Source organism: Zingiber officinale, chromosome 1A (assembly GCF_018446385.1).
Source record: "Zingiber officinale cultivar Zhangliang chromosome 1A, Zo_v1.1, whole genome shotgun sequence".
Classification (NCBI taxonomy): domain Eukaryota; kingdom Viridiplantae; phylum Streptophyta; class Magnoliopsida; order Zingiberales; family Zingiberaceae; genus Zingiber; species Zingiber officinale.
Window position 1 is genome coordinate 192,813,504 of NC_055987.1, and position 26,041 is coordinate 192,839,544.

At 40.3% G+C, this 26,041-nt stretch overlaps 2 protein-coding genes and 1 non-coding gene across 4 annotated transcripts; 1 reads left to right on the forward strand and 2 right to left on the reverse strand.

Annotated features, from left to right (window-relative positions):
* The first annotated feature begins 2,459 nt into the window (after positions 1–2,459).
* On the forward strand, positions 2,460–2,541 carry TRNAS-AGA. The gene has a single exon. It is a non-coding gene; the product is annotated as a tRNA-Ser (tRNA).
* Positions 2,542–3,540: 999 nt separating this feature from the next.
* Positions 3,541–8,206, reverse strand: LOC122038966 (glycosyltransferase BC10-like). 2 transcript variants are annotated; one of them, XM_042598957.1, is made up of 3 exons: positions 8,068–8,206; positions 4,478–5,111; positions 3,541–4,392 (listed from the first exon to the last, which is right to left on the reverse strand). In XM_042598957.1, the coding sequence occupies exons 2-3, from the start codon at positions 5,009–5,011 to the stop codon at positions 3,751–3,753; spliced, it is 1,176 nt and encodes a 391-aa protein (XP_042454891.1). In that variant the 5' UTR covers positions 5,012–5,111; positions 8,068–8,206; the 3' UTR covers positions 3,541–3,750. The 2 variants fall into 2 exon arrangements, with proteins under 2 accessions (XP_042454891.1, XP_042454890.1); XM_042598956.1 differs by lacking the exon at positions 8,068–8,206 and adding an exon at positions 5,651–6,682.
* LOC122038967 (vacuolar protein sorting-associated protein 9A-like) lies at positions 8,135–13,577 on the reverse strand. Its single transcript, XM_042598958.1, has 5 exons — positions 13,229–13,577; positions 12,478–12,625; positions 9,608–9,787; positions 9,129–9,420; positions 8,135–8,271 (listed from the first exon to the last, which is right to left on the reverse strand). Exons 1-5 carry the CDS (start codon positions 13,321–13,323, stop codon positions 8,213–8,215), a joined length of 774 nt encoding a protein of 257 aa, XP_042454892.1. The 5' UTR covers positions 13,324–13,577; the 3' UTR covers positions 8,135–8,212.
* Positions 13,578–26,041: the final 12,464 nt, after the last annotated feature.

A 26,041-nucleotide genomic window follows, 5' to 3' on the forward strand; every position in this document is an offset into this window, starting at 1 on the left:
CGACCCTCAACGAATTCCGGGCGGTGGTGTTTACCTACTGCCAAAAGATTAAGTTCTCGATGGACGACCGGGTAGGCAAGGTTAAAGGCGATCAGTTGGCCGCTCGGCAATGCTACGTCGAGATGGTCAAGTCCGAAGCGAGAAGCACTCAGAAGAATCCGCGCTTGGAGGTGAACGCAATCACTGAAAAACCTCCTACACTGGTGTACAAAGAAAAGGAGGAGGTACAGATTCACCTTAGTTGAATGGAAGCAACCATCGTTATTGTCGCTGACCTGAAGGTGGACAAGAAGGCAGAATTGATTGCATGCTTTAGACAAAATCACGATGTGTTCGCTTGATCGACACACGAGCTTCCCGGTATCTCCTCGAACGTGGCTCGGCATGAGCTTCATGTTTGACCGGATGCTCGGCCGGTGAAGTAAAGAAAGAGGGACTTCAGCGCAGAACAAAATTTGACCATCCGGGCGGAGATAGAGAAGTTGTTGTAGGCCGCCATATTAGGGAAGTTCAATTCCCGAGCTGGCTAGCCAACACCATGTTGGTCTCCAAATTGGACAATAAATGACGGGTTTACATCGACTTCCGCAATTTGAACAAGGCGTGCCCGAAGGACTTTTACCCGTTACCCAGGATAGACCAGATGGTGGACTCAACGGCAGGCTGAGAGCTGATTTGTATGCTCGACACATACCAAGGGTATCACCAAGTGCGGTCACCCGAGAATACCAACTTCATTACGGCTGACGGAACGTACTGTTACAACGTCATGCCGTTCGAACTCAAGAATGTCGAGCGAAGAAGGCAAGTAACCGATCAGGCAAAGCAAGGTCACAGTTTTCTTGTAATAGATTCTTCACACCTCTAGCTGTGCTCATATATGAGTCAACTTGGTTCAGTATAATCCGGACCTTAAATTTGTACCCTCTTCGTACCCATACATGAGAGAAAGACTCTCCTTATATATTTGTTCACATCATGCATGTGAATTAATATAAACGAATAAACATGCCTTAAAACTCTCAATATGATACTAAAGTCTCATTCGCAATAGAGTTTCATATCTCTTCCACCTCTTCTCCACTCAATATATATACACAACAAATAGTAATTTGGATGATTGTGAGTTCAATGAGTCAGAAGAAGAGAAAAGATCACATCTTAATAGTCAAAAGGACATGTTTAGTGACGTTAAAGCGCTAAAAGTTATCGAGAAAAAAGTATGAAGATGAGGATGAAGAAGTAATAAGTACTATGAGTATGAAAATCATGTGATCAAGATTGAGGACATTGATTTACAGAATGCTTTAATTAAAGGATGAGAAAAAACAAGTCATGGTGCTGTGCGTTTAGAGTGAAACCGGTTTGATCTTGGGGCTTTGGATGTTTAGGAAGAAGCTGTACAAGATGCAACCCAGGAGTAGAAGCATTCCTCTGGAGATGTGATCATTGAAGATGAAACTGAGCTTAAATAAATTTGATTTACCACTTAGTGTGTGTGAAATCGCATCTCACGTTTATAATCCATGCATGCTTTTGATTTCATAGAAGTTTGAGGTCGGTTAGTGAAATGATATGGTTGGCTACTTAACTTGATGTTTATACAAGGAGAAGTGTGTTGTAAGATGTGTTTATAGATTTGGCGAATTAGTAGTATAATATCAATGGTAGGTAGAATATCAAAGATTCTCTGTTAATATTTGTTTCTATCTGTAGAAGCTTCTCCAATCTCAATTGAAGATTCAAGCAGTGCGTCTCAATGAAGCTTTCTCGATCGTGAAATGTCTTTCAATTCTAAAGTCTCAATTACCTGTTGGTGGATTGATCTCATGGTCAATTCTAACCCTTTAGCGAGATGCTTCGTAACTCCACACAAGAAGAGTTGATTCATCTAGACACCCCGAGCAATTACCTTTTCTAGAAAGCTTTGAGTCCCCAATTGATCATGAAAGATCATTTTCTTTGTCATTAGGTTCCATGCCTATGCAATGATCTTCTTTTCATTATTTAGTCTTATTATTAAGTTGATGTTGGTCTATATTTGAGATTAGTAATACATATTCTGTGTTATTTATTTATTTATCGAAACTATTATCTTTGGAATAAATTGTTATATTATCTTGAGGAGCTCTCAAAATATTATGAAGATTATTAATTGAAAAGTTAAATCATAAATAAAATTATCATATATAAATAACTTAATAAATTTATGGTTTTCATTTTTCAGATGTTATATACAATTTGGATGTAAATAAACAGAGGCCATAAAGTTAAATTAAACATTGAGGTCTAAAAGTAAAATTATTGATGAACTACACACATTAATGAGCAAGCCTATTACCTTTTAATTCGATGCGTTAAAAGATGGATAAATTTTGTGTTAAAATAAAAGTTAAAGATCAGTTAAAACCTATATATAATTTATTAATTGATTAGTAACACACCTGTTAATATCCAATGTGGTCGTGCCGGAGTGGTTATCGGGCATGACTAGAAATCATGTGGGCTCTGCCCGCGCAGGTTCGAATCCTGCCGACCACGAATTTTTTAAAAAACACTCCTTCAATGGGCAAGCAAGTTCGCTTCCTTCAATGGAAGCCTAGAAAATGACATTTTTTTAAAAAATGTGAATAACGAATTTTCTAGCCAGATAAGTAAAAAAACACTCCTTTTTTTTTTTAGTAAATACCTTTGAAATTATAATTAATGTTGTACCCAAAAAAGTGAAAAAAAAATAATCTTCATTAATTATGAAACAAAGATTCAACAGTAGCAATGAGATATTGGTTAGTTGGGTGGGCTGGCGAGGCGGTTGTGAGGCAAGTTGATCCATCATCTTAACAGATTGGAGATAGACGGGTTCACTCACGGACCCAATAATAAAATAAAAAAGTCCACAGCATGCTTAGATTGGCTCGTAGATTACTCATTCAATGAAGACAAAATGTTCATTAACACCTATTACTTAGGAAAACATGTTAAAACCAGTTAAGAAAGTTTATCATAAAGATGATTATAAACCAATTTAGTAGCCCCAATTGCATCAATACAATGTAAAAGAGTAACAAATGTGCTCTTAGCTCTGATGAACATGAGAGAAGCGTCAAGGAACATCAACAGTTCAATGTGCATGATCTACTGTTTCAGTATTTCCTCAACCCGCAGCGCGACCTACATGGGTCGCGGGCCTAGGCAGGGTCGGCTCATTTGAACCCGTCTTTAAATGGATTGATAAAATTTTAACTCAACCTGCTTAGATTGTTTGGTAGGACAAGTCAATCTGATGACCAATTTAAATTGACGGCTCTAATTAGTAGAATAAAAAGATACCCTGCAAATGGCTGGTTAGCAAGCTTAATTAGATAATCTGCCTAAATTATTGACATGAGGCAGGTCATAACTAAAATCTGAGTGAAGTCACACATCATACAGTTGGCCTTACTTAACCATCATTATTTGGATAATTGGTGACCTGATCTCAACCAACTCAGCAAATAAACAAACATTGACAACAAGAAAATAAATCAACAGGTTGGGATGTTTGGTAGGAAGAAGAAAAAAAATCAATTGTATGATTAGATGAGTTCATATTCCAACTCCAGCATCAACCACTGCTACAGTCTAATCTAACAACTAGAATATAAACTATGAAGTGAATCATTGTTGTTATTCACATAATTTATATCTAAACAAATGAATGAATATATGGATAGATCATAGACGACTTTGTGAAGCAATGAAGTGAATGAATCAAAATCCCATTACTGCTTGAGTAAGGTTGAGCAAAGGAGGCAATGCACTAGGAGCAAACTTCCTTGCAAAGAGAAAGCAAATGTTGGTTGGTACTGAGTTGTGCATGCAGAAGGTCCCATTGTTTCTTATGGCCTGAATAAACTCCACTGTGATATTTGGTGCGCCGTATCGTGCCGGATGAGGGCCGCCCCTGGACCAGTCGACCCATGTCACGCTCCGGTTCGCTGTCAATGATCCATGGAACATGTTCATGTAAGTCGGAATGTAGTGTTCATCTGGGTAGCAGGAAGGCTTGCAGTGCCTTCTGAAGAGGGAGTAGTACTTGTAGTCCGCAACTATGCTCACCGCTAGCTCACGGTTGAGCTCGAACCACTGAGAGCCTTTCCGCCACTGATACAGCATGATCTTGGGTGCCATGTGCCGGCTGTATCGCCCGCGGCCCTGCCGGGTGTTCTCGTCGTAGGACTCAACGAAGCTGTGGGCTGAATTGATGAGGTATTCATATACAGTAGGGAAGTTGTGCACTGGAATGCAACTCTCGGAGAGCAGCACAAAGCGCTCGTTGGAGAAGTCCAATAAAGCATTGGCCAACAGGCGCTTCTCGCCATCTATTAATGTGATGGATCCCCATGATGCCTCCTGATAATAGAAAAAAAGAGGTAAGGAACAGAAGTTTGATGGTGTGATGTTATGGAAGTGAACAGAATTAGATATAGCTTCTCACCTTGCTGGGAATTTGTCTGCCGAAGAAAACGGAGGTCTCTGGTACATTGAGCCTGTAATCTGGAAGGGTGTGCACGTAGATTGAGAACAAGCCCTTGTGGTCTTTGAAGAACCTTTCCCAGAGAGGGGCAAAAGGCAGAGGCCCCCTCGTCATGAACATGAATGCCACCTTGGGCACTCTTTGGAAAGGATATTCCTCCATCTTTGGCACCAACGACGCCCTCCAAAGGAGCTCGTCGTCGGACATGGTATGTGCCAAGTTGGTCGGCTGGGCGAAGGTCTTGAAATCTGTGGAATCTTTGTAGCATTCCGTCGAATAGATGGTGGTCGGGAAGAATAGCTCGGTCCGCGAGGCAAAGTACCGAGTGTAGTGTGCGCTCCCAGATAAGCCCAAGACGATGCCGGACATGAAGACGACGAGGAATGAGACGAGACTAACCAGTCGGCCGAACGACCAGTCCTTCTTTGGTGAAGATTGAAAGAAATCCACGTCTGCTTGATCTGGCTTTGATCTCAGTTTCATCTCGTTCCACATCTCTTATTCTTTGAGTTGGTTCACCGGCGAAGGGTATCGTAATCGAGGAGCAATGATCTCAGTTGGAATGAAGTTGTATAATTATTTCCTGCCTTTTTTACTGCAAAAAATTGAATTTTTTTTTGGGTCAACTAGAGAATCAAGATGTATACAAATAAGGGGGATCAAATCCAGGATCATATAGATCCAGCAACTGAGACCTTTTGTTGGTCGGGCAGATACTGTAAATAATAAACACCAAATCAAAAGGCAACACAGACGAAAGCTCAGAAAGAGAACAAGCTGGAAGCTCCCATCTTGTGAAGGAATATTCAACAAAACGAATAAGGATGGCAAAATAAAGAAAGGAGATCAGATCCATCCATGAAAAATTACTGGTCCTCCCAAAAATCTACTTTTTTCAATAAGTGCCGAAAGAAAATCATGAAAACTTCTGAGAAGACATCAATTCGACTGTAATCCCTAATAAGCAAATAGAACTCCCCCTCTCCGCCCACCCAAAGAACTAAGAAGAAGAAAAAGGGGGAAAATCCCGATCCTTGACAGAACCAAAACTTTCCAACGATTTCTTTGCAACTGAAATCGCAGAAGAATTCGAGCCGAAAAAAAAAAGCTAAAAAGGGCGAATTTACTGCATACCTCAACAAAAACACGCAATATATACATCAATCGACGCCAATCCACTCTCTCTCGTCGCTCGCCGAGAGATCGAAGTGGAACCAAATGGCGGAGTATAAAGAGAAGAAGAGCCACCGAACTTATACTCGATCTCGATCAGAAGAAGCGCGTGAAGACGAGCAAAGCAAAGGGAGAAGACGAGATCGTTGATCGGACCTCGTCTCTCCACCGTGTCACCGTCGACCTTTCCGATACAAAAGTCTCCACCGAGTCGCGAATGGCAAAACGGTCGCCCCGCCACCCAAGTTAAGTACTGGCCAAACTTGTTTCTGCGTGCACCCGACTCGTCATTGGCTATAATCTCCGGGACCCACGAAGCCAGACATCGTATCATAACTGGTAACGTGAGAGTAACTCCAGCGCGGATGAAGAGGACGAGAGCGACATGGGATGAGTTGGAATTTTGAGGAGCAAAAATGGAAAATAATAATAACAATTATAATAAAAAGAAGATTCCACCCAAATTCAGATGATCGGGTGAAAGTTGGCTCAACTAGAATAATAACCTTGGCTTCCAAGCGCCGTCTATTTACAGGACACGGATTTGTTTGACGCCGTCAGTTTGGCGGACGGCCAACTAACAGTCGACCGACTCACCTCGAGTGGCTGTCGCCCTCGATAAACTAACTAGAAATTCAAAGGGGTTTTTAAATTTGAGATGAGATAAATGGAAATTATTATTAACAAAACGGGTTGTATTTTTTTAAAAAAATAAACATTATATTATTCCAAACTGTTACGCTATTGTAAACACTTACTTCATCAGAAAAATAACAAGTCCGTTCTGGTTTGGTAATTGCATCTGAAAATGGACACGAAGACGAAGTGAAGGAACTATGTACATATTACAGATCGAAGGATATAAAGCCGTCTCAGTCAGTCTCTTCATCGAAAGGATAAGTTCTATTATTGATGGCTGTCCATACAAAGAAACGGAAAGCAGGCCGACTCAAGACATAGACTATTAAGGTCTATATCTAGGACCCCTATTATATTGGGGCATTTCATATATATATATCTAGATTAATTTAAAAATATATATGAAGTTGTATATTAAATATTTAAAATTATGATCAAAATAAATTTAGTCGAGATTTATTTTCATCAATAATTTTAATTTTTTACTAGTTAAATTATATTAGTAATTTTAAAATTTTTAATTTAATCAATAATTTTTAATTTTTAATAGATTAAAGTCTAGATGATTTTTATTTTTATTACTCTTGTTAAATTTAATCAATAGATAATTTTAATTTCTTACAATTAAAATTAAATTTGGTTAATAATTTATTTTAATTTTTTTATTAAAATTTAATTAGTAATTTTTGACTTTTTACTGGGAAAAATTTAATTTACTAATCAAAATTAAGTTTTGTTAATAAATTAAAAATATTTATGAGTTATATTTAATTGATATTTTTTATAAAAATTTAATATTACACTATTAATTTTTTTCTAAATTTTTTTCTTTCTATTTACTCCTTGGTTATCATTTTTTTAAAAATTTTATTTTTCTTTCAATGTTTTAATAATTCACTGTTGAGGTTTATTAGTTAACTATTTTTGATTAAATAAATTTTCTTAATAATTTATTAAAGTTAAAATTGATAAAAAGATAATTTAGTTTATGAAACTTCTCCAATACAAGATTTCAAAAAAAAATTTATTTTACGTAATGACTATATCTAGTACTCAAACTTATGTCTCTAAGTTACATACAATAATTTTATTGTTGTGTCAAGACTTTTTTTCCTCAAAGTTAAAATTGATTGATATTTTTTAAATAACAATTAAAATACATATTAATAATATTATAATAATTTATTACTCGTTTCCAAATTAGTTAACATAAATATTTTTTATTTTTTAAATTTTACTAATAAAGAAGTGAAGTTTGACGCAAGATAAAGTTATTGATACGTGACATAATTTGTCACTACTTCCAATTGTAAAAAATTATTATTGATAATATATGAAATTATTCTTTTAAATTCTACTAATAAAATTAAATGTCACCCCCGGAACATGGTTGAGTTGGCTAATGCACAATGGGCAAGGGGTTGAATCTTCGTAAAGCCGAGAAAAATGTACTTCCCACAATAGTCAACTACAGTTTTTTGATTTACCTCCTCATAGATGATCGTAAGATTTACCGTGTTAAGTTGCTAGGGTGGTAACTTCTACTTTTTACTATAACTAATAAAATTAAACATCTCTAATAATATTTATTTTAAAAAAATATTAAGGTCTTATTTTTTTTCTACCTAGGGCTACCTAGGGCCTCAAAAAGGATTGAGACGGTCCTAATGGAAAGTGTGAAGTTGACATGAATTGGAGGAAATAGACAGATCAGAAATCAAGATTAGTTCTTTCAGTACCGTTATCAATCTGCTCTTTCATCTTGACCTTGCTTTTTGGATCTTGGAGAGCAAGGAGGTGATTTTGGTCGATGGAGAGCCCGCTGAACGCATCTGACAGTGCCGCGTACTTTGTTACAATGTGTTTATACAAGCCCAGCAACTTCTACACGTCCTCGAACCTGGGATCCTGTGCTTTGGCTTCCATGAATGGATATCTGTAGTCTGGCAAAACAGATGGATTCTCAGTTAACAAAGTAAATACTATTAATCTCAACATGCACTCAGTAAAAAAGTACTAGAATTGCAAAACGTTTTATTGTAATTCATTAGATAGGAACGAGATTTGAAACTTGATTCTGGAAACAACAGGTACTTGTAGCTTATCAGAAATGCACCCTTGAAAGCACATTCTGTGGTGCCAAGACAACATTGTGTAGGAATGGCACTAGAGGATTCGAGATCAATTTATCATCTCTGATCTCACTCAAGTAAAAATTCTCTACGATACCAAACTTGGAGGCTGAATCTTGTAAATGACTGTTCAAATTTGACTCATAACATGTTGTAGTTGGTCTTAGGGAATATGCTTGACATATCTATGGCCTTATCATCCTTTGTCGCCTTTGGTGCTTCATGCATTACTTTTTTATATATATAGTTAGCTCATTTACTTAGATATCCCACCAATTTGTATGTAGGAAGTGCAAAGTTGTGTAAGTGGTCACTAATACGATTTTTCCTATGCCAAGTCACAAAATAAACTCTGTAAATACCACTTTGCTTTGCGGCTTTTGAATCTAGGAAAATATGGAATCAAGTGACGAGATTAGTTGACTGTTGCAAGTATGGAAGTATTCACGAGATAAAACCATATAGGTATGCACTAAATCATATGCCTATGGACAAAATATAGTTTGTTGAGGTAATAAAGTCCTTGTAAAACCACAATGATCCATGAATCAAATCAGAGAATCGTTTTCAGGTTACAGGTAATAACTACAGATTGAAAACATACTATACAAGGCTATCACATGATCTCTGTAAACTTTAACATGACATTATAGTGAATAAGTAGCTACCTTTGGCATTAATCTCTTTGCCATGACTTCTCAGTGTGCTGGATTTGCCTTCAGATGAGTGAACAATAGCACTAGGCTCATTGATAGTCATCTCATTTGCTGATATCACTAATTGCATATTTTTATTAAATTCACTCTCATCCATGGACAGTGAACTAGCATTGATATTTGCTATGAATGTTTTTGCTGAAATCAGATTAGTAAGGTAGTATTCCACTTCTGAAACGAGTTTGGAATGCTTCCTAAAGAGCTGAATAAATTTAAGGTTTGAATGCAAGTGGGGTGGATTGGCCTAGATATTTGCACAAAAAAGAAGACACATCATTTTCCATAGGATGAAAGGAAAAATGACCCACAAAAATAACTGAATCTTAAACATAGACTAAAAAAGGAATTACCAAGCAAAACAATTACAAAGCTAATTTTTAGGAACAGTGTAATATTTGGAAAATTTTAAATTAGAATGAAAGATAGTTTGCCTTGATTGTAGTGAATATAAGAATTGGAAGAAAATCATCAGCCCCAGCTAGTTTGTGATTTGTTGTCATTGAAATCTCAAGCAATAAATTGTTTATGATACGACAGCAATTCATAATGCAGTGCAGTTTATCCCGTGGAGCTTTAAAAGCATTAATCTTTTGGAGCTCTTTTGCTGCAAACTGGTAAGAGTAGACAGAAAACTAGTTAGCCCAATAACCCAGCAGGAGCAAATTGGTTATAATAACTAGAAGTGTCCATAGAAATTTAGAGACAAATTTTTTTAAAAAAAAAAAACTATGAAGTGTTAGATCAAGAATCTGATTTATTAATTTTTTATTTTTACCATTAATTCCAGATCCACTAAATATTCATTATGCTGGTTTTTGTGATATTTACACCTTATACATGATCCGCTACAACACAATTGAAACAGCATTAATCATCAATTTAAAAACCATGAAATCAATTTGTTTGTAGATTTTAAAACACACATTAAAGAATCTTTTCTAGCATATCGTTCTTGCTAGAACAATTCATGTTTCAAAGTATTCCTGTTTATTTATTCCTTTGAATTTATGCATATTAAAGTTTCATATAGACCTTTCAGGTACTCATTACACTATTGATAAGAAGCTAGGCATTTGTTCAAACAAAACGAGCATTGTGCTTGTGTGTGTTCATCCTTAATGTCACAATGCTCGAAGTCATGTTTCAGTTAAGTTTGTGTGATGGCACAGAGAGAAAAAAACATGAAGGGAAATTATTTAGGGAGAAACAAAAATACATGCAATGAGGCATGCAATAACTCATAAACCATCTTATTAGCTAAAATGAACACATATTTTTGTATTTTGTTCAAAAAGATTATTCGTATTGACATCCATAGAATTATTTACCTTGAGTAGTGTTTACAGAATTAGTCCTGTTGACTTGAATTTTCAATTTTAGTTTGAAATTTATATATTTTACTATATCTTTAGTCAAATAGCCAACGCGATTGAACTACTAAACCTCTTGACCTGGATCCCCAACCGGTTTGTCGCAGCCTATTGTTTGCAGAGATGATACCGTTGCCAATTGTAACAGTTTCAAAATATCACTTTGTTTCAATCGGCACAGCATGAGTTATCATTCTGTGAATCCAAATTGAAATGGGATCGACCCAGGAAGTTATACTTAGCTTGCTCCTGCAGCTTGTAAACAAGATTCTATTGCATACAATAGGCAATGCATGGGTATATTTTGGATCATACTAAGGAAAACGAGGAGAAATGGACAAAAATTAGGCCTACCTCAACTGCATTGTTGCTGTTTACCTAAGATTCATTGAGGGGGCTTGACGTAGCCAATCTCTGCCAACAACTTCGTTGAGGGGGCTTGTAATTGCCTTAATTGCATAACCCTATCTGTGTTCCAATTTCCAACAACTTCTCTCGATCAAGAGTAAAGGATTATTCTTAATTGAGAACAATCAACCTCCATTCCCCCGCCCACTCAAAACCAACTTCCCACCCCTTGAGAGAGGCATCAATGGTATGATGAGTCATCTCCATTCCCCTCGTCTGTTACTTATTCCTCTTATTTTTTCCACTTCTTTCTCTTCTTATTCCACTTCCTCATCTTCTTCCATTTGATCTTCTTATCTCTCATCCTGCACTGTTGGAATGACTGATCTGTGATGACCAATATTGTGTGTAAATAAGGGTCAACACTAGTACTGGAACCATAATTTAAACCTTGAATTGACACTTGGATTATAACTTGGCTGTGGGACTTGATAAATACTCATCTCTACTGAGAAACAAAAAAGGATAGCCATAAAGGTTGATACCTAGGAAACATTTTTATAACCATATTCACAGGGTTCTTTTTCAATTTATAGAAACTAGGAAAGATGCATGTAAGAATCAGGTAAATAAGTCAAATAATTTCGTCATAATGAACTTCTCTAGGCCCTGCATAGAAAGTAAAACATTCACATATGACAACTACAAAGTGAAATTGGACCATGTTAGACAAATCGTTGGCCTAGGTTCACAATTTATTACACAGTACAATCAAGGCTTATTATATTTGATGGCCTCAACAATACTTTTTGTCTAGTCTATAATACTAGCTTTTATGTTCTAAACAACTAGTACATGATTTTGGCACACTAAACCAGTGAAAAATAACCTTTTTTAAATGAAATGAGATGAAATAAGTTTGCCTGATATATTAGATAGTAAGAAAGTCATTAGTGGACAACAGATCAAAACAAAGAAGATTATGAGCAATTGAACATCTGTTCCCAAGTTTCCCAATGACCACCTCACATTGGTCAACAATCATGGGTGAATAGAATATTTTCCCTGTCTAGTACTCTGCTCCAATAGGCAAGATGAAGTCAGGATTGGGAACTAGCAGGTTATGATTGCATATTGGCATGGGTATGATGCAAATGAATGACATGAAACAAGTGTTTTTTTTTTCTCTCAGGAAAGCTGCATGAAATGAATGCTCCTCTCCGATTGTATTTATTCCTCTAAAATCACTACACGTTTCAAGTTCATTTCCAATATTTCTTTTTTTTTTCTTTTACTCTCGTACTTCATAGGAGTCTCTCCTTGTTTCCTTGTATCCATTTCTCCTCCTTCAAGGAACCGGTATCTGTTTATCTTAAACAAATATCAGATTTTATGGTCCTCAAAATTAAAGACGGGCACTAAAAAATGTCCTAGTTATTTGGAGTCAGCTATATGGATCAGAGATTGGGCATGCAATGAAAATAAGAAGATAAAAGTATATATATCAGTGTAGAAAGGGGGAGAGGAACATGCAGTAAGAAAAGTTAGCTAAAAAAATGTTAAATACTTAGCTTTGTGGTTACCTCCATTGCATTATCTATTTCTTGACGTGCAGCATGAGCCCACAAAGGATGCTCCTTTACGGTAGTCTCCATTCTAGCCAGGAAATCTTGTATCCTTTGGCCTTCATCTTCAGCATCAGAATTTTCAAATGAGAATGACACGATGAAGCTGCAATTACCACTTACGAGTCACATTTATTTACGGAAAGAGGAGTTTTGACTAGAATCGCACAGCAAATAAATGATTCTAACTACACACAATTTCAGTAACAATATTACACTAAGGTAGGACCAAAACCAGAGAATATATAAGTACGTACAACAGAGATTCTGAAGTGATAAGCAAAGCCGAGAAGTTCAAAAGAGAAACAGAAAAACTTCAGCGGATTTGGCGCATGACTTCAAGGAATTTCGAACCGGCAAAATCTACAAACTTCTGAAAAATTCCCGAATGAAAAACGAAAGGTAGGAACTCACTTAGAAACCGCAACCAGTATACTCCCACTTAGTTAACCCAAGAAATAATTAATGGCCTGAAATATTTATTGGGAGGGAAAAAAAACTTGGAGTCTCGTCTTCAGAAATACCAATCTGACAAAACGATTAAACCCTAGAAGCCCATGGTAGAATGATTTCGAAACCTCGATCTAAGCGTCACAGGAGCCATGGCGGTCCACTAAGTTATCTACAGAATAAAGCCCCGAAGTCAACCGCAGATTGAACACAAGGGAATCCATGGATTTAGCAAAAAAAAAAAAAAATCTGGGAGAACCTTTTGATGGAGCGAATGAGATCGGCGGCAGTGGGATGTCGAATCCGATTGAGAAAATCATAGAAATTCGGTGGAGCAGTAGAAGGCAGTTCCATGAGAGATCGGCACTTGAATCGGCTTCGATCGCGATTGCCATATCCACAAAAGGCGAATACGCTTCCCCAGCGCCCAGTCAATCCGTCCGCCAACACGAGGAGGTAAATGACGGCCCTCGTCAATCCGTCCGCCAACGAGAGGTAAATGACGGGCGATTACCAGAATTCATGATACACGATGAATGCTCGACTTGAAGTATAATAAAATCGTATACACATGCGATTCGACCTCTCTTATTTTTCAAATTCCCTTTTTTTTAGTAATGATAGGATGACAGTCAACCCTTATCACAAGGTCTAAGTCCATGACTCCAATTACTATAAGTAAGTTTTCTTTCATGATTTGAAATTTGAGTCATTTAACATTGGAATTGAATTGAGGTTGGAACTTATATTAACATAAATCATATTTGAACCGATAATAAAAAGTCAAAATAATTTACATGCTCAATAATTATCCATAAAATTTAATAATAAGTAAATTCAAATAATATAAATCTCATAACAAAATACTGGAAACTCCATTAATATTTTATCTTTGGACAGAAATTATTAATTTGTAAGTGATATTATGATGTAGTAATTAGTAAATAACATGTCAAATAATTATTGGAACCCCAAGATTATTTTGGTGTGATTAATAAATTAAGTTAGGTCATGTATATTTCTAACCTTGTGTCTAAGTGTGCAGGAGCTTAGGAGCACAGGTAGTTGAGTGGAAGACGCAGCTAGCGAGAAGGACGGCACGCGGTGCGTCCGAGGGACGAGACGCTGCGGAAGAATACACCGGCGGACGAGAAAGAAGTGTGCAGTGGTTCTGAGGGACGAAGGCCGGAGCGGAAGACTGCTCGAGGAGCAAGAGATACAGCTAGTGAGAAAGATGGCACGCGGTGCGTCCGAGAGACGAAGACTGCGGATGAGTACGTCGGCGGACGAGAAGGAAACACGCGGCGATTCCGAGGGACCAGAAGCCGGAGCGGAAGCCCACTCGAGAAGACCGAAAGTTAGGTTCGAGTGAGCCCTTTTCCGAATAGCCGAGATCACCCAAGCGAGCGGATCTAGAGTTGAAGATCCGGACCGAGACGACTAGAGCCGAAGCAGAGGACCCGGATCGAAAAAGTCAACTAGAGTTGACTTTTGGGTCGAGGCGCCCGAAATGTATCGGGGTGCCCGGAACGTACCGGGGCACCCGGAGTTGACTTTTTCACAGGATCGAGTTTGACTCGATCTGAACATTGGGGGATAAAATTTATCCCCCCAGGGCGCCCGGAACCCTTAGGGCGCCCCGATCAAGGCTATAAATATAGTCTTGGTACAGAAGCTTTTCAACGAACTCAGAAATTCACTTCCAACGCTTGTGTGCTATAATTTAGAGTTAAGCTTCTGTTTTCTGCACTTTCACTGCTGTAAGAGGCTTCTCCGTCTGAAGGAGTATTTAGCGCTTTATCTTCCTTGGATTAACAACCACATCGGTTGTAACCAAGTAAAGACTTGTGCCTCTTCCTTTCTTTAGTTTCTGTTCAATTTATTTTATGCAAGTGTTTTGTTGAAAGTTCGAGAAGGATGGTTTTGTTTTTGTGTTTCCAGGCTATCCAACCCCCCATTCTAGTCGGCCCAACAGTCCTACAAGAATAACTTTCCTTTAGATAGATGAATTATTGACATGTACATAACTGAAAAACCATCATATGTTTATCACCACAAGTGTACATATAATCCTATTAAATATTCATCTTCCTTTGGGCCGATTACTATTTATATAAATTACATACACATGACCCGTTATATTTTAAAATAAATTAACATCTATAATGAGATCACTTTGGTGACATTTTGTTTCAACTAATTCATTTTTAAAATATATATTAAGTAACGATGTCCTTATTTGAAGAAACTGAAAATTCAATTTTTTAGACTGAAGCTAAAATTATGTGATGGCTGGTAGTTGAACAAACAAAACCTTATATGACTTTATATGTAAAACCTACTTATAGTTCTTGGAAGTAGGGGTGTAATCGAGTTGAGTCAAATCAAACTCTTGAATGTTTGAGTTTGATTCATTTATAATCGAGCCGAGTTCGAGCTTTATTTAACGAATATATTCATGGCTCACGAGCTTATTCAAGCTTTTATCGGACCTAAATGAGCTTAATAAATATAAATTATAAATTTAAATATTCATTAAAAACTAAATTATATATTTAGATAAAATTATAATATTTTTTATTAAAATTTATAATTTTATTCTAATAAATAAATTTAATATATTTGCTTATATTTTTAAGTAGAGTATAAAATCTATAATTTCAATATAAAAACTATTATTTTTTCATTTAAGAATTGATTCGTGAGCTTACTAACAAGCATGTTCATGAGTTTACTAACGAACATGTTCATGAGCTAACAAGCTGAGTATTGTGAAGCTTGAGCTTTGTTTGTTTATCTTAACAAGCCTCATTAAATGAACTCAAATGATCTTTTATCGAATCGAGCTTCGAATATCTCATGAGTAGCTTGGTTTATTTACAGCCCTACCTAGAAGGAGAATATATTCCAAGGAATGCACTTCTTATATGACGTTATATAAGAACATACACACCATCTACTACTTATATGACTTTATAGTAATTACATGTAAAACCTACTTATAGTTCCTGGAATGACTTTTTCTTCATGATCATGAGACATATGCAATTCAACCTCTCCCATTTTTCAAACTATGGACTCAAACACCGATATATAGATATTGAGCAATGCAGATGATTACATTATATTTCTTCATGAACACGAGGTAGAATTGTTGAATCAATTAATTGTATGAGCGTATATGTGAGAGATTACATGTTGTGGGTTGTTCAGTAAAGTTAAGTTCAAATTAAAGTGATCATCTAGAGTTTTGGTTATTGGGTTTTAATGTATCTAATAGGAAATGAGTCTTTTATGGGTAGAGGCCAAAAGTATAATTTCTGCTTTAATGATGGGCTAAAACAGAAATAATAGGAGGTAATTGTTGAATTATCTATTTAAGGGTGATGATCCCCGAATCTTACGTATCATGTTCCCGTATTCTAAATCTCATTACTAGAATAAGATCCAAAGAGAATTGAAAGGGCTCTTGAGAAAGAACACATAGATTTGGAAGATCAACCACTCAATCACCTAGAATATGGATGTAACTTTAATTGTAACCAAAGCGGAAGTGTACCTGAAGCCATATCTTGTAATCCGTGAGAACAAGTAGTTGATCTTCTAGATCTATGTATTCTTCCTCGAGAGCCCTTTCAATTCTCTCCAGATCTTATTCTAGTAATGAGATTTAGAATATGGGAACATGATACACAAGATTCGGGGATCATCACCCTTAAATAGATAATTCAGCAATTATCTCTTATTCTGTTTTAGCTCATCATTAAAGCAGAAATTGTACTCTTGGCCTTTACACATAAAAGACTCATATCCTATTAGATATATTAAAGCCCAATAACCAAAACTTTAGACGATCACTTTAATTCAAGTTTAACTTTACTAAACAACTCACAACATGTAATATCTCACATATACGTCCATACACTTAATTGATCTAACAATCTCCCACTTGGGCTATTTGTGTGTCATATGATACATTTGTCCTTTTAAAAAGAGCTTTAATGGTCATCTAGAGCATATCTCCAGAAGGAAGTAGTAAGTTTTATCTAACTTATCATTGATCCCAAACTCAACGAGATGACCATGAAACTCTTGGCTAAGGTATTCTCCACCTCGATCTGATCAAAGCATCTTATTATGTTTTTCAAGTTGGTTTTGTACTTCATTTTTGAATTCTTTGAACTTCTCAAAGGATTCAGACTTGTGTTTCATTAGATACACATAGTCATATCTACTGAAATCATTAGTAAAAATAATGAAGTATTGTTAGTCTCCTCTAGTTGCTATATGGAAAGGGATGCATACATTAGTATGTATGAGCTGTTGTGATATGCCTGATGCGATGTGTACTAAAACATGATTCATAAACATACGTAATGAAAAATAAAATAATAATAATTCCTAAATTATTACATTACACACACCACATGCATACAAGGATACAACATGTCAAACATAATCACATAATTAAATTTTTACGGAAAGTAAATTTACGCTAAGTGTACCTTACGGATGACTTGTAATGCGAAGGACAACAACCGTAGCGACGTTGTCGAACCTCTCCTTTATTCGTATTCACCCCAAGTTCCTCAAGACAACTCCTTGAGTACAAGCCTCTCCTTCGGAAGTTACTAGCCATGAGCGAAGAAGAGGGATCAAGAGTAAGAGGAAGAGAAGCACACAATGAAGAGATTTCTTCCTTGTGGCGGTCACGGCAACAAGGGAAGGGCTTCCCCTTGTTGGCGATGGCAAAGAGAGAGGGGAGAAGAGAAACTGATTAAGGTTTTCCAAAAACCTTACAAGCCAACTAATGATCTCATGTTTCTAATTTTCTCTCAACTATATCAATATATAGCCCTTATTAATGAGTTAATTAGAAAGCCCAAATCCAACCCATTATCGATTAACCAAAAATTAGCCCATTAACCTCTTGTTTGGTTCATAACTAAATCAAGTTGGTTCATGACTAATTCATGATTAAATCAAATATGGTCCAACTCTTTCATAAAAGATGTGACTCATCCGCGCTTCCATTGCGACAAATATTTCCATATTTGTCTTATGTATGGTCCAACCAAACTTTTATCTCTTGATCTAACAATCTTATTCTTTAACTTGTTTTACGTCTTTTAGAGACTCGTTAGTGCGTGTGATGCAATATGTTCTCGGTTTATCCTAGTCATCTATAATTAATTATTTAATTATAGAACGATCATGAGTGATACTTAGTAACATATTATGATCCTCAATTAGTCAGAAAATCATAGTTGATCTTAGAATTAATTATAAACCCTTCAATAGCTACAGTGAGTTGTGTCTCGTTCTTTTTACTCATTTTATACCCACTTGGTTCAGGACATGATCTATGTGTCATGTCCCCACTAGGCTGACTACGCCACACCTAGCTCAAGTAATACTTTCTCGTTTTACGGATTCAAATTACTCATACATGTGTACAAGAGTCTTGCACTCTTAACATATGATACTTTCGCTAAAGACTTTGAGTGCAGTAAGAATTTCACAAACACATCTATATATATATGTAGAGAACCATATGAAGTCTTACAGCGAGTTACTTCAATGAAATAGTTATCATAACCAGCATCCACGTTTAACTCTCGACATCCAATGTCTTCAGCTAGTGAGAAAATAGCTACATGGCCGAACCAAGGAGTATAATCTGTGCTAGTCTTATAGAATTGATGATGTTCGAATGCATCAATTCGATAGGAAAATTTTAATATATTCATAATTGCACATGTAGAGATAATTACTAGTTACGATCCAATCACAAATTCTCTCATACTATGAATTATATTACGGACATTCAATAAATGAGTTTAAGATAATCAAACATATAATATGCACTCAAATAGTGAATATATACTTATCAAATAAATAGAAAAAATCGTAAGGTGAATCGCCTTAGGACATCCCTCAAATTTTAACATGAGTCCTAACAAAATTATTAGCTCTTTCGTTGTGCCCACTAAAAGGAATTTTTTTTATCATCTTGCGTAGTAGATAAGATTTGCATGTCTCATATGATTCAGAATCAAATGAGTCCAAAAGTCCATCCTTATAAAGTTGTGATATGCAATTCTCATTTATGTGACCCAAGCAATAATGTCAGAGATGTGTTTTGTTTAAATTATTAGATTTGAACTATTTGATATTTATATTATAGATTGAGTTTTCAAAGTCTAGAACATAGAGTTCATTCATAAGATGTGCACCGCAATAAAACATTTTATTGAAATAAACAGAATAATATTTGTTCTTTATTACAAATGAAATATCTTTCTTGTCTAAACAAGAAATAGAGATGATGTTCTCAGTTAAAGTAGTCACATAACAATACTCTTCAAGTTCCAAAATATGCCCACTGGAGAAAGATAAGGAATATGTTCTTACAGTTATAGCAACAATCCTTGCGTCATTGCCTACTCGTAGATCCACTTCACCCTTCATCAATGATCTACTATGTTTGTTGGGTGCGAGGTAATCCCACTACAAAATTCATACTGACATCAAGCCAAGGAGCTTCAGGAACGGATAGGGGAGTGTACAAGCCTGCATTGGTTAGAACTCCCTTAGACCACTGACATATAGAACATCGATCAATAAAATGAGCCACATCGCTGGTCAACTTGGGCCAATAGAAATCACATTATGATTTCAAGTCAAGTAATCGCATTGGATACAGGTAATAGTCAACAGTGGTTTGATTATATATATGTGTAATTAGTAGGTGATCCGGCGGTAAGAACAGGGGACCCTCGTTGAGGGGAGTCAACGCCACGTGGAAGTCAAAAGGTCAAATGACCGATCGGAAAAGGGTGGGCCGACCGACCGACCGGGGTTTGAACGGAAGCAAAGGCACCCCGGCGGGGAGTCGGGGTTCCGACGCTCATGTTGAACAGGGTCGTATGGCCGAGCGGGTAGCCCGCTCGGCCGAAGGCATAAAGTAATACTGCGAACAGTCCACAGAGCGCACGACTGAGAATCTCCCGGGTGGACCAGCACATACGGCCGGCCGGACGTGAGGGGACTGTCGACCGGCCGGACGCTTGGCATGGGGTAAGAATAGACAAAAGGACAAAGGAACATCTTCTGACAGCGAGTATGTTCGACGATTGGGCCATACGCAGGATCTTATGACAGAAGGTTCCGCTGCCCCATCAGCGGTGTGCTCGGACTGTAGCAGTATGATGTCAGGTAAGCTTTTCTGACAAGTCCATGCTGAGGTATGGGCTGAGGACACGTACTCGCCTTCGTATGTGTGCGTGAGCCTCTTCGCAGCTCTATATAGAGGACCTCACACTTCACCGGAGGTACGCATTCTCAGAGATTGAGAGCCACTTCTTTGTTGTCCACTTTCCTGACTTGAGCGTCGGAGGGTCGTCGCCAGGAATCCCTTCCCGGCCCGACGCCCTTGCAGGTTCGTCGGAGGTCCCTTGTAGGTCCCTTTGGAGGCCGGCAAGAGGGGAGGGGTGAATTGCCCTACAAAATAAAACCAAAAACCCTTCTCGGATATTCAACTAACTTAAAAGAACTTGTAATAAAAAAGGCAGAGACTAATTAAAACAGAAAATAGACACAGAGGAATTACTTGATTTGCAATCAGAGGATTGCTAATCCAAGGCAAAGAAGGCGCACTAATTGATTCTCCTCTGGGCGGAGTAGCCTCTTACAGCGTTGAAAGCACAGAAATAAATAACACAAATGAAAGCACTGGATTACAAGTAGTTACTCTTGATTGATTATTGCTTCTGGACCAAGGCTATATTTATAGCCTTGGTCGGGGCGCCTGGAAGGGTTCCGGGCGCCCTGGGGGGGATAAATTTTATCCCCCAACGGTCGGATCGAGTCAAAACTCGATCCTGTTGAAAAGTCGATTCCGGGCGCCCGGAAGGGTTCCAGGCGCCCCGGTCGGTTCTGGGCGCCCGGAAGGGTTCCGGGCGCCCCGATCGGTTCCGGGCGCCCGGAGCCCTAAGGTCAACATAAGTTGACTTTTCGACTCCGGTTCAGCTCGTCTCGATCCAGCTCGTCTCGATCCAGCTCATCTCGATCCGGGTCTGTTCGCTCCGGCTCCGTTTGCTTGGGTGATCTCGGCCTTCCGGAATAGGGCTCACCCGAACCCATGTTCTGGCCTTCTCCTCGAGCAGCCTTCCTTCCCGGTTTCTCGTCCCTCGAACGCCGCGCACGTTCTTCTCGTCCGCCGGTGTACTCTTCCGCGGTCACCTCGTCCCTCGGACGCACCGAGCCCGTCGACTCTCTCCCCGTGCCGTCCTTCTCGTTAGCCGCGTCTTCCGCTCGACTTCCTATGTTCCTAAGCTCCTGCACACTTAGACACAAGGGTTAAACAAACGCAGGACCTAACTTAGCTTGTTTGATCACATCAAAACACCTTGGGGTTCCAACACGTACGACCGGTCGGAGATCTATGTCAGCAACTCGGAGAGCGCCACGTGCCCAGCGCCCATTGATTCATCGTTCGGACAGGATCAATTTGGCGCCGTCGGAAGTAACCAACAGAGAAATCCTTAGAATTCTTCGAGCCCGACTGAACCACATGGGAGGAAGCTGGGTGGACGAGCTGCCAGGCGTCTTATGGGCTATCCGCACGACCCCAAAAGAAGGAACGGGTGTCACGTCATTCCATTTGGTGTATGGCGGCGAAGCGGTGATCCCGGTTGAAGTCGGCGTTGAGTCCGTCCGGATCCAGAATTATGATGATGATAACGCCGAGCGGAGGAACATGGAGCTGGATTTGGTCGACGAGGAGCGAGCCAAGGCGTCCGTCCGGCTGATGGCGTACCGGCAAAGAATGAAGCAGAACTACAACCGGCGCGTGATCCCTAGAGCATTCCAAGTTAGCAACCTTGTCTGGAAGAAATAAAGCCGGTCGGCGACGTCGGCAAGCTGGAGGCTCCTTGGGTGGGCCCCTTCAAAGTCATCGAAAAGCTCCGCTCGGGTGCTTATTATTTGGAGGATGAAGACGGACGGCGGCTGGACCGACCATGGAGCGCGAATCATCTCCAGTCGTACCAAGCTGGGTGAGAGGTGCGCTAAATGTACTTTTATATATGTTTTGGTCGTCCATGTCCTTGTAATGCAGGAAGCAAAATGATATAAGATGGCAAATATCTTCGCCGAACGGAAGTGTTAAAATTAGCCTTAAAGGCCGTCGAGCTCCGACGTTAAATATCGAGAGTCGAGCCGGCGACTATAAATCATCCGAGCAGAAGACCGTCGAGCTCCGACGTTAAAAATCGAGAGTCGAGCCGACGACTATAAACCATCCGAGCGGAAGACCGTCGAGCTCCGACGTTAAATATCGAGAGTCGAGCCGACGACTATAAACCATCCGAGCGGAAGACCGTCGAGCTCCGACGTTAAATATCGAGAGTCGAGCCGGCGACTATAAACCATCCAAGCGGAAGACCGTCGAACTCCAACGTTAAATATCGAGAGTCGAGCCGGCGACTATAAACCATCCGAGCGAAAGACCGTCGAGCTCCGACGTTAAATATCGAGAGTCGAGCCGGTGACTATAAATCATCCGAGCGGAAGACCGTCGAGCTCCGACGTTAAATATCGAGAGTCGAGCCGGCGACTATAAACACTCCGAGCGGAAGACCGTCGAGTTTCGACGTTAAATATCGAGAGTCGAGCCGACGACTATAAACCCTCCGAGCGGAAGACCGTCGAGCTCCGACGGTAAATATCAAGTCGCGTTGACTAAGACAATAAAGTCGACTGATGGGTCGTTTTGCCGAGCGGCCAAGTAACCAAAGGTACTTGGCGAACAGCTTGCGTAAATTCCATTTGCGAAAAAGTATACATTCAGCTGAGCAGACTAGCCACGCGAAATACTTTGTAAAAAACCCCTTTTGAACACAAGAAAGGTGGGATGAGGGGAGAATTACGAGGAGAGGCAGGTGAACATAAATGGTAGTTAGCGAGCCGAGCAGACAACACTTACATGGATTAGCAAAGGAAAAAAGCATAGCATTATAGAAAACAAGGCTGAACGGCCGAGTTACAAAAAGTGATAGTTTTTTAGCCAGGCGGCTGGATTACATATAAACTACTCCAAATAATCGTAAAGATCCTTCGGGATGTTGTTGAGGAGCGTTGCCTGGTCCTGAGCGGGGATAACGGCGGAATCGGGAAGTTTCCCTTTGGACTTCAGATATTCTGTTGTGGCGTTCATGACAAGTTCAAAGGCCATGTACATCCGCTCGCAAACTTTCTCCGAAAATTCGGCCGAACGGATGTAATTCTGTCTCAGGGCGGCGACCCGACTTGGCTCGGCCTCTTGGTATTCTTTGAGAGCCGCCCGGGAAGCATCGGCGGCCGCCTGATGTTCTTGTAAAGCAGTCTGGAGCTTCGCGACCTCATCCGATCGGGCAATCTTCTCGTTGGTCAGCTGCTCCATTAACTCCTTTACTTTTTGCTCCAAGCCCCGAGCCTCGACATTCTTCTTCTCCAGATCGGAGATAGCAGTCTTCTTCCGCTCAGTGGCCAGGTTGATCTTGCGGTCCAGTGATTTGTTCAAGCGATCAAGTTCAACTAGATTGTGCGCCTGGTCGGCCGTCTTTTTCCGCTCGGCCTCCAACAAATCCTGGGTCTTTTTGAGCTCTTTTTGCAGCTCAGCATACGATGGACCTTGTGAGCCGGAAGGGCTGCCCGGAGCCTTCAGCTTCTTTAATTCTGCGTCCACCAGCGCAAGACGATTGCAAACGGCAATCTCCTCCACCCATCTCTGACAAAAAAGAGAAAAAAAAGAAGAAGTTGTTAGTGGCCGATCGGAAAGAATGCATAAAAAACTTGGAAGAAAACGCACTTACCCCAGTGGCCTGCTGCATGTGGCTATTGGCCAAGTTGCTTAGAGGAATCATTGCGACGCGGGTCCGAGCGTCGGCCCACATTTCTGCTAAGGGCCCTTTCATGGTGATCAGGTGCTTGGGCGTGGTCGGCCGATCGGCTTCGGGCATTAATTCCTAGATGGGGAGATGCAGGGAAACCCGAATTGTGCGGTGCCGACCGGGTGTTGTTTGGGCGGAAGCCGGAGAAGGATCAGAGGCCGGCGCCGAGAACTGCGACAAAATCGCTGAGCGTTGGACTTTGCGGGGAGCAGGTGGAAGGGTGCTGATCGGAACGGCCTCAAGGGGGTCCGCAGACGCGTCTAGTTGGGAGGGCGTCTGATCGGAAGAAATTGCCTCCACCTCTGGCCCTTTGCCTCGAGAAGCGGCGATGGCCCGCTCGGATGGATGAACTGCAGAAGTAGTCGAGCGGAGTGGTGTTTCCGCCCGGCGTCTCTTTTGTCGAAGGGGGCGCTCTTCCTCGTGCGCTGAGCCCTCCTCCCGAGCGGAAGGCTCCCGGTTGGCAGTTGTGCCAGCCGCTGGCTCTGGGAGAGAAGCCTGGGCGGCCGACTCCCCAGCATGTGTTTCGCTCTCGCCTTCGTTGGAGCCGACCGGCAGAATGCCCAATTGCTCCATCTCTTTGGCCGCCGCGGCCTCGAGCGCCGCCGCCTTCTTTTTCAAAATTCCAGCCATTACCGACTCCATGACAATGTTCGCTGCAAAGGAAAACAGAGAAAATCAGTTAGCAATTAAAACGAATGCACAAAGTAAAATTCTTACCGAAGCCGCTCGGAAGGGGGGTCCTGATCGGACTCAGACCGAATATATACATCACCCCTTCAGGCAGGAATTTGTTGATGTCAAACCTCAGACTGGCCAGCATGTTGGCAGCATGAAGATAGTCCGGTCGGGTTTTGAACCTTTTAAGCTCTGGTGAAGTTGGTGGTCCGATCTGCCACTTCGTTAGGAAGGGGGCCCGCTCGGGCATACGAAGATAGAAGTACAATTCTTTCCAACGTTTATTGGAAGAAGGAAGTTTATTGAAGAAAACCAAGTCGGGCCGAGCCTAGAACATATATGTGCCCAGCTCGGACTATTTAGGGTAATAGAAATAATAGAAAACCTCCGGTCGGAGGGGGATGTGGTGGATTTTGAACAGGACAACGACGCCGCATAAGAGGCGGAAAGTATTGGGGACTAGACTTCCGAGCGGAATGCCGAAAAAATTACAGACTTCAACGATGAATGGATGAAGGGGAAATCGTAGACCGGCTGTGAACTGGTCGCGAAAAACACAAAAGGCTCCGCGCGACGGTTTGTGAGGCTGAGCGGATGGAGTGGGTAAGATGATTTCGAAGTCAGATGGGATGTCAAAATTTTCCATCAAAATATCGGCGTCGCACCGATCAAAGCGCGACTCCATGGTAGTTTACCATGGCCCGAGGGCTTGGTCTAGAGGTTAGGAGGAGCTAGCCATTGTCCGAACGGACGAAATCAAAAGAAAATGAAAGAGGATAAAAGGAAGAAGATGGCAACGAAACAGTAGCTCGAGGACGAAAACTTGGGAAAGAAATGCCAAGAAAACGCCAGAACCAAAGAGAGAAAGAAGAAGAACCTTACAACGAAGAGGAGGATCGAGGGAAGAGCACCGGAGATCGCCGAAAACAGAAATGCAAGATCGCCGGAAAGCTGGAATGCGAGAAGAAGCGGTGAGCACGCGACAGCAGTACTGAGGCGAAGGGAAGAAGAGAAGCTTTTATAGGGTGGAGCCCGAGCGGCCTCCACCGTCGGATCCAGGTCGCGAGAATCGGAGCACGCATCGCGCCATTCATTTCGAACCGCCTCGATCCCATCAGAACACCACGCCGCCGCCGTACAATGACGGTAGCACCGCCACGTGGCATTCAGCCACTGGAACGCATTTAATGAGCGCATGCTCGACCTTAATGATGGAGATTGGCGGAAACTTCGAAGAGATGCTGAGTAATGTTGGCGTTGACTGGCGTTTTGGCTGCCTCTTGTTTCCGAGCGGATGGTAGTTGTAGTATGCCGCTCGACCCAACTGATGGTCCAGTCAGTCGGACTAATCGCCTCCTTCGACTAGACTTGAAGGGGAGGCAAGTGATCCGGCGGTAAGAACAGGGGACTCCCGTTGAGGGGAGTCAACGCCACGTGGAAGTCAAAAGGTCAAATGGCCGATC